At 37.1% G+C, this 7437-nt stretch overlaps 1 protein-coding gene across 1 annotated transcript; it reads left to right on the forward strand.

The window, feature by feature from the left end:
• The first annotated feature begins 2289 nt into the window (after positions 1-2289).
• On the forward strand, positions 2290-4320 carry fd102C (forkhead domain 102C). The gene has a single exon (XM_069109645.1). The coding sequence runs from the start codon at positions 2630-2632 to the stop codon at positions 3845-3847; it is 1218 nt and encodes a 405-aa protein (XP_068965746.1). The 5' UTR covers positions 2290-2629; the 3' UTR covers positions 3848-4320.
• The last annotated feature ends 3117 nt before the right edge of the window (positions 4321-7437 follow it).

Consider the following 7437-nt stretch of genomic DNA (forward strand, 5'->3'; position numbering starts at 1 on the left):
GATGCTTACAAATAGTTGCAGGGCGGCGCCTCCATATAAATGCGCGTACCGGTTCATTTTTCTCTCTCTTTCTGCGCCTCGCTCTTTTTCTCTTTCTCTCTCTCTCTCTCTTTCTCTTTCTCTTTCTCTTTCTCTAGTTTTGTGTCTTTTGTTGTAGCGTTCGTATGTAAAGACGAAAAGCACCCTATGAATGAGGGACCGTGTTCGTTGCTACGGGTAAGTGGAGGGAATTCTGAAAAGTGGTCCTCCCCTTTTTGAATTAGGTACCTAACACAGTGACTAAATAGGTGATTTGGAAGTTGGAAGTTTGGTCGAAGTTATGAAGCAATAATTTCTCTGCTGGGAATACGGGAATCGATTAAAATTTGTTGGTCACAAAGAGTACGTACGGTATACAAGTAGGTACCCTCTCGGATATTCAGCAATCATAAATATACAAATACATTTCATATAATATGGAATCGTTGTTATCTCTACGTACAGTGGTGTGAAAAGTTATTATCCAAATAGATTCTTCGCTTTATATTCCAAAAGTGATACCTAAAAAAATTTTAACTAACATTATGTATAGGAAACACATACGTAATCGTATTCATCAAATTTTAGATCTATCAGTTTTTCACTTAGATACGAAACAAATTATGTAATCATAATTGTATTTATCAAATGTCTTCGTAATGAACATGAAATAACAGAAATAGAAGTCTACAGTGCAGTCGTCATATACTCATTCGCAACAGCTTATTTACTATAATTATTACTGTTTATTATTTAATATTTTCGCAATTCATTTGTTAACTTACATTAATATTACATGGTGCAAATATATTATTACAATATTACGCAGCAAAATCAACTTCGAGTGATTACTTACAGACTCGACTTTTTGTTACAGTTACGGAGGAAAGAAAAAAGTACCTTTGCCATTAGTAAGAATTATATAATGAAACACTCCCTAGTTGAGTATGAAGATTAATACATAAGTAAAGAATGTTACGTGTTCAGATCCGTTTTAAAGGAACGGAAGTAACAACGTGTGAAAGGAAGAAAGTGTTTCTGAACAGATAGGTACTTCCGTACCTATAAGAAATGTTCTTGGTTTAGAAACTATCTTAGTTTCTACTACAGTTTTAAGAACCATATAAAAACATTTATTACAATTTCATGTAGCTGATTATAATTACGATAATATTCGGTAGTTTTTCATAGCAAATGTAGAAAGTTGAAAAATTTCGACAAGTCGAAAATTATAATTAGACTGTGGAAATTTATACAAATTCACATTTTTATGAACTTAGTTGAAGCAATTATATTTGTTTTACACCTGAAGTTTTCTTTAATTCGCAATAACGATAGAATCACATCGTACATTAGTTCCATGCTATAACCTAAATTCCTTGTATAGTAAAAATCTATCACAATACCAGTCACTCACATAATTTCATCCAAACAGAAACCTTTTCCTACGACATAATCGTACAACAAAACTTCGCTGCTCATCCGCACAATATGTCGTAACTAGATCGCGGATTTTTACGAATTTATGAAAAATTTAAAATCGCAAAATTGCAGGGAACGCGTACAGTACGCTAAAATGTGTAAAATATTCATGGTACAGTACTGGCTACAATATCTATTACATGAATTAATCATGTCGCTATGAAGCTAATTATAGTTGCTTTCTTTCTTCTTTTATCATTAACAAGACATTATTCCAACTTACGACTTTATCAATGAAATAATATGCGTGGTTCTTGTTGAAATTCTTTCTTTTTTTTGGATCATAATAATATCAAATAAATCTTGACGGCTGTCTTGAGTGAATTTCGTGTCAAGAGTGCCAGCAGTCAGAACGGCGATATGTAATAAGGAACAAAGGAAGACAGTGTAATAACCGGAAGTATACTTACCCCACACTTGGGTCCTTTGCTACTCAAAACACATCGTCTCGTCTCTCCAGCTGGACTTCGATCGCCGGCAATGATATCGAGCTTCGTATCGAAAGATAAGAGAACCGGGCAGCATCGGCGAGTCGCGCCGCCGCTCCCGCAACAGATACGAAGCTCAGGATCAATATCCATGGTGGTAGGTGTGGCGGGATGGCAGAGGGTTCCATCTTCGACCGTCCTCTCTGTGCTTATTGGTCGGAGGATCGTTTCACGGGTTCAGGTCTCGGCATACAAAGCCCGCACTCTATTCCGGGTAAACGGGCGGAGCTTGTCGTCTCTCCCCCAGCACCTAGTGGGGAGAAGCCATCGGTGCTCTCCTGGCAGACGGCCGAATCGTAAATCATGACCAGTCGGTCGCTCGGAGCGCATCGTGACAAACAGCCTGAAAACCTATGGAAAACATCGGCCGCGATCGATCCACACTCCGTACCGATCTCTAATTTCGTTTTTCACTTGCTCCAATACCACTGTGCTTCGTCGAACTCAAGCTCAAAATTCATTCGTGCTTGCGACATTACGAACTATCGTACCAGTGATACCTATTAAATGTAAAGATATTTCATAAGAATTCCCGTTATCGACATATGAATTGTTATTAAGACACTGAATGAAGACTGTGAAGTTTCATGATTGTGGTAGTGATCTAGAATCCTAGATAATTGGTTTCTCAAGAAACGACCATGTGCAGCAACGAGAGCCCACCGCCGGCCAAGGAGCCTCTAGCCGTCGGTCTGGGCAACCCCATGACAGGCTTCTTACCTGGACTGGAACACTATAGACTTCAATTGTACCATTACGCAATGGCTGAGAGACTGAGGCTGGCTCAGCAGCTGCATCCCCAACATCCAGGCGTGGGGCATCCTCCATCCAGTGCTCCAACACATCTAGGGATGGGTCCAGGGTTTCCTGCGCCGCTACCATTATATCCGGCTGCAGCGGCTGCTGCCGGATATCCCAGTCGGTTAGCTCTGTCCATGGCTCTTCTTCATCCTCATCATCAGCGTATACCGGAAGAGCCCAAACCTCAACATAGTTACATTGGCCTTATCGCCATGGCGATCTTGTCTTCGCCAGAGAAGAAACTCGTACTATCGGACATCTACCAACATATATTAGAACACTATCCTTACTTTAGAACACGAGGACCAGGCTGGAGGAACTCAATAAGACACAATTTGTCACTGAACGACTGTTTCGTTAAATCAGGAAGAAGTGCTAATGGAAAAGGTCATTATTGGGCCATACATCCAGCGAATCTAGAAGACTTTCGACGGGGAGATTTCAGGAGACGCAAGGCTCAGAGGAAGGTGAGAAGGCACATGGGTCTAGCCGTCGACGAGGAGCCAGATAGTCCAAGCCCACCTCCGTTACCAGCCACACCACCTCCTCCAGCTACTTTAGGACCCCCAGTGGCTTCTCAGCCCATGCCGGGAATCTGGACGCCGCATCACCATCATCCACACCATCAACAGCAACAACAACAGCAACAAACGTTCCAGAGTCAAACTCTGAGGCAGTCATCGACTTTTCAACCTTCGAGGAAGAGACAGTTCGACGTCGCGAGTCTCCTTGCGCCTGATGACCAGCATCAGATAGAGTCCGATCTCAGGCCACAGAAGGCAAGGAGGTTTAGTTGCAGTGAGGATGAGTTACATGATCTTCAGGAGCCTGATCAGGATGAGGAGGATGTTGATGTGGATGTTGTGGCTGAGACAAATACTCTGCCGTCGCCCAACACGCCGTCGGCCAGTCCTGAGGCTAAGGTCATCTCGACGGCTGGTCACTGGTCCAATCAGGGCATTCAGAGTGGGCAGATTTCGGGACTTCATATTCAGAGCCATCTGCAAGCGAGGAATTATTACGTGCCGGCGACCTCCAGCAATGGGTCCAACGTTTAATGGAAGATTTCGCGTTTATTACTCGAGTACTTTCTGGTTCGAGACTAATCGCAGACTGTTCGAGGTGGTTGGAGGATTGTGAAGGTGAACGATGCTGGGAGTAAGCGACGTGTAGAGGTGGATAAAGAGGTGATGGATAAGAGGTCGGGAATTCTTTTGATGGACGGCTTTTGGCCTTTTTTTATATCGTTTGGAGGGTTGGTATTTGGGAAGGTTTGAGGCACAGTGGTCCACGAACGAAATTTAGAATAAAATTTAACTAGATGATACAAGAAAGGGAACGGTTGTGGACTGTGAATTGTGGATTTTTATTCAAGTTCGTTATTTTCACGAGTACAGCAGCGCCTTGATTACTTTAACGCACTGTTAATTTATACTGTTCGCATAATCGAATAACTTTATTTTCATATCAGGGAGAATTATTTATTTGATTACGATTATGTTTTTACTTTAGTAATTATTTTATGAATGTTGATATTTTTGCAATTTTTGTTGTCAGGGACCATTCCTAAATTTTTCATTAGTCGTGATGTTCGAATAATCAAAGTTCTGCTGTACAAGAAGTATAGAACTGAAATAGATATCTGTTTTATACATAAAAAATTAGAAAATATTAGAAAATTTAAAATATGAACTAAAATTATATTTTTATTTTCGATACATTGTATATTTTTGTGTATTAATGTATTATTTATATTTTTGCACTTTAAAATTTTGCATAAATGAATAAAAATCCATAATTTAGTAATAATCTTTAGTTTACAGATTCTTTAGGGCGATTTTCCAATAAATTTAACGATCTTTGTATTAATAAATTTTGATAAGTTAAAAATAAACCAAAGGATAGAAAATTAATCATTTTAGTATGTAGGATAAATTTTAGTTATCTATAAAGAAGCAATAATTAAAGATATTTAATCCCGAGAACAAAAATTTACAGGATTAATCAAATTTTGAATTGTCTGATTTTAAAGTTATATCGTTATTCAACTCTCGAGTGTCGAGTGTGATAATAAACTTCATTAAAAAATCCCTACTCCAATATCTTTTCAACGTACAAGAGTCAATAGTAGAAAAATTTGGAATTATTTCACCCAAGTATGTTATATATTTTAAGATTCTGGACTCGAGTAAATCCAATTTATTTTTAGAGCATGAAATTAGTTAGTATAAAGATCTAAAATTATTTTAATTCTATGCTCCAAGAATCTAAGCCATGAAATTTCGATTTTGGTCCAATGTGCATCGCTAAACTAAGCTGGTGCTAACTAGTCGTGCCAAATTGCGTAATTGTTTTTGTTCCTTCGACTATGCCAATTCGATCCTTCACCTTGTAATTAGATTAATATTTATCTAATTGTCTTTGTAAATATACGTATGGCCGTTTTTGTTTACTTGGAAGTATGCGGCGCAATATGTTATTTTCGCGTATTTTTGGATAAAACGAACGAATTTCCCACTTCTCCATTAATTGGCTGTTCGAACTGATGTCCCGTCGCTTCCGGTACGAATCACGATGTATCTTTCAGTTCGAGTCCGGTACTTGAATCCACGTATCGTGCAACACGTGTTAGGGGAGAGTCTATGTGTACTATATAAATATAAATGTATAAGAATACGTGTAGTCGGAGATTTTGAGCTTAGAATTCCATTATTCGCGAATGAACATCAAGATGGACGATTAAAAGATATCGTATTTACTTCCTTATAGATATGCGTTAAAGTCACTCAAAAGTTTCAGCACTTCTCATCTTTTCTGTAAAATTGTGAGACCTGAATTCTTTTTATTAAATTAATGAGTATGTTGGTCATATATTTTTATCAGTCGATATAAAACTACGTGGTATTTATGGTAAACGCCGCGATTAATTATAAAAGTATTTTTAAATCAAATATTTAATTTAAACGTTGCATAAATTTCACTTCCACTCTTAAAATCTTCTCGTTAAGCTAGAGTTCATTGTCATAGAGGGTAAAATTATCAAAAAACTTCTCAAAATGCAAGGATAATAACGAACGTCCATTAATTATGAATATTTGCGTTGATAGTGGAATTCTAGCTTGGGAACTAAGGAATTTGTGTAAATAGAAGGAGGATGCCGCAAAATAGAAGATAATGTGTCTCTATACGTAATTTCATATGTTTTTGCGTAACTATGAAATTCCAATGTGGGGCATTACATCAGACTGAAAAGCAGACCCGCCTGTTCAAAGTGTAATATACGAACGTTCGAAGGTTTACCGATAGTCTCGTCTTTATTATAATCCATATATCGTCTCGAACGATATACACGATATATGAAGAATATTATTCTGTGCAACTTCTCGCCCCTTCTGTATGTATGTATATGTACCTATATATACGTGCCTACGTATAATTGAGATGTATCACAATTAACATACAAACAAACACAAACACATGCAGACGCGAATAAATATAAATTGAACATACACGAACACGAACCATGATAGACAGATAGATCGCGGTTCTTACGATTCGTTCGTAAATGAAAAATGGCAAATGACTAAATGGAAAGAAATATAGACGGTTTTTTAAAGATTATCTTAAGTAACACAGATACGTGGTCGATCTGTCTCTCTTGATTCTCAGCGCGGAACTGCCGCATCTCGATGCAATTGAAGCTGAATAAAGTTTTTGTTCCCATGAATTCTCGATTCATTTTATTCTTCACCTGCCGCATTTTCAACGCGATTGGACAATTTTTAGTTCTAAACAAGAAAGGAAATTTGTACAGGACTGTATGGTTAAGGTCCTAGGTTGATAACTTTTTTAGGAGGAAACAAGTGTCCGTTAAAACAAATTTCAAATTTGAATTTCGCTAACGCAAGAGAACATTTGAGAAATTTGAATCAAGTAGTGTGAAGAATTTTCTTTCCTTTGTAAGAAAGTTAAATTGATTCCAGTTTAATTCGGCGGGAAAGAGATATACTTGTTATGAACGAGTGCTGTGACCAAAAATGTTGCAAAGTTTTGTTGTTCTATTTTGTGTTTAAGACAAAATAAAAGATTTGAAAACAAAGCACAAGCAGTAAGCATAATAATATATAAGAAGCGTACAAATATCTTGACATAGATAATATGTATAGTGCATTAGAAGATTGAAGATATCACGCATAATGATTTGAACTATGAATTCAGTGAACTTTGGCTAATGAGTATAATCTAACTATGCATTTACCTATTTCAAACAAATGCAGGAATATAATTATCTTTACACAAATGATAAATCTCTCTCTCTTTCTTTCTCTCTCTCTCTCTCTTTCTCTCTCAATATAAAGTTATCGGTTTTTACAATGCAATAGATCGGTTACTGAAATCACGTGTTAAATCGTTGTCAACTAAACAAATGTTTATTTACTAAAACAAATCTTTTATCGGTTAATGTAAACTCTTTAAAAGCAATACAATCGAAATGAGGATAAGAATAAAAATACTAATAACTACGTGAATTATACGATATGATATCATTGAACGTTATTCACTATCCAATAAACAAAAAAATGATATTAAGTGAATACGAGTGATGACCATAATTACCAGGAGCAAAGTTGCTTTCAGTCATAATTCT

This window comes from Bombus flavifrons, chromosome 3 (assembly GCF_040668555.2).
Source record: "Bombus flavifrons isolate JBK064 chromosome 3, iyBomFlav1_principal, whole genome shotgun sequence".
NCBI lineage: Eukaryota > Metazoa > Arthropoda > Insecta > Hymenoptera > Apidae > Bombus > Bombus flavifrons.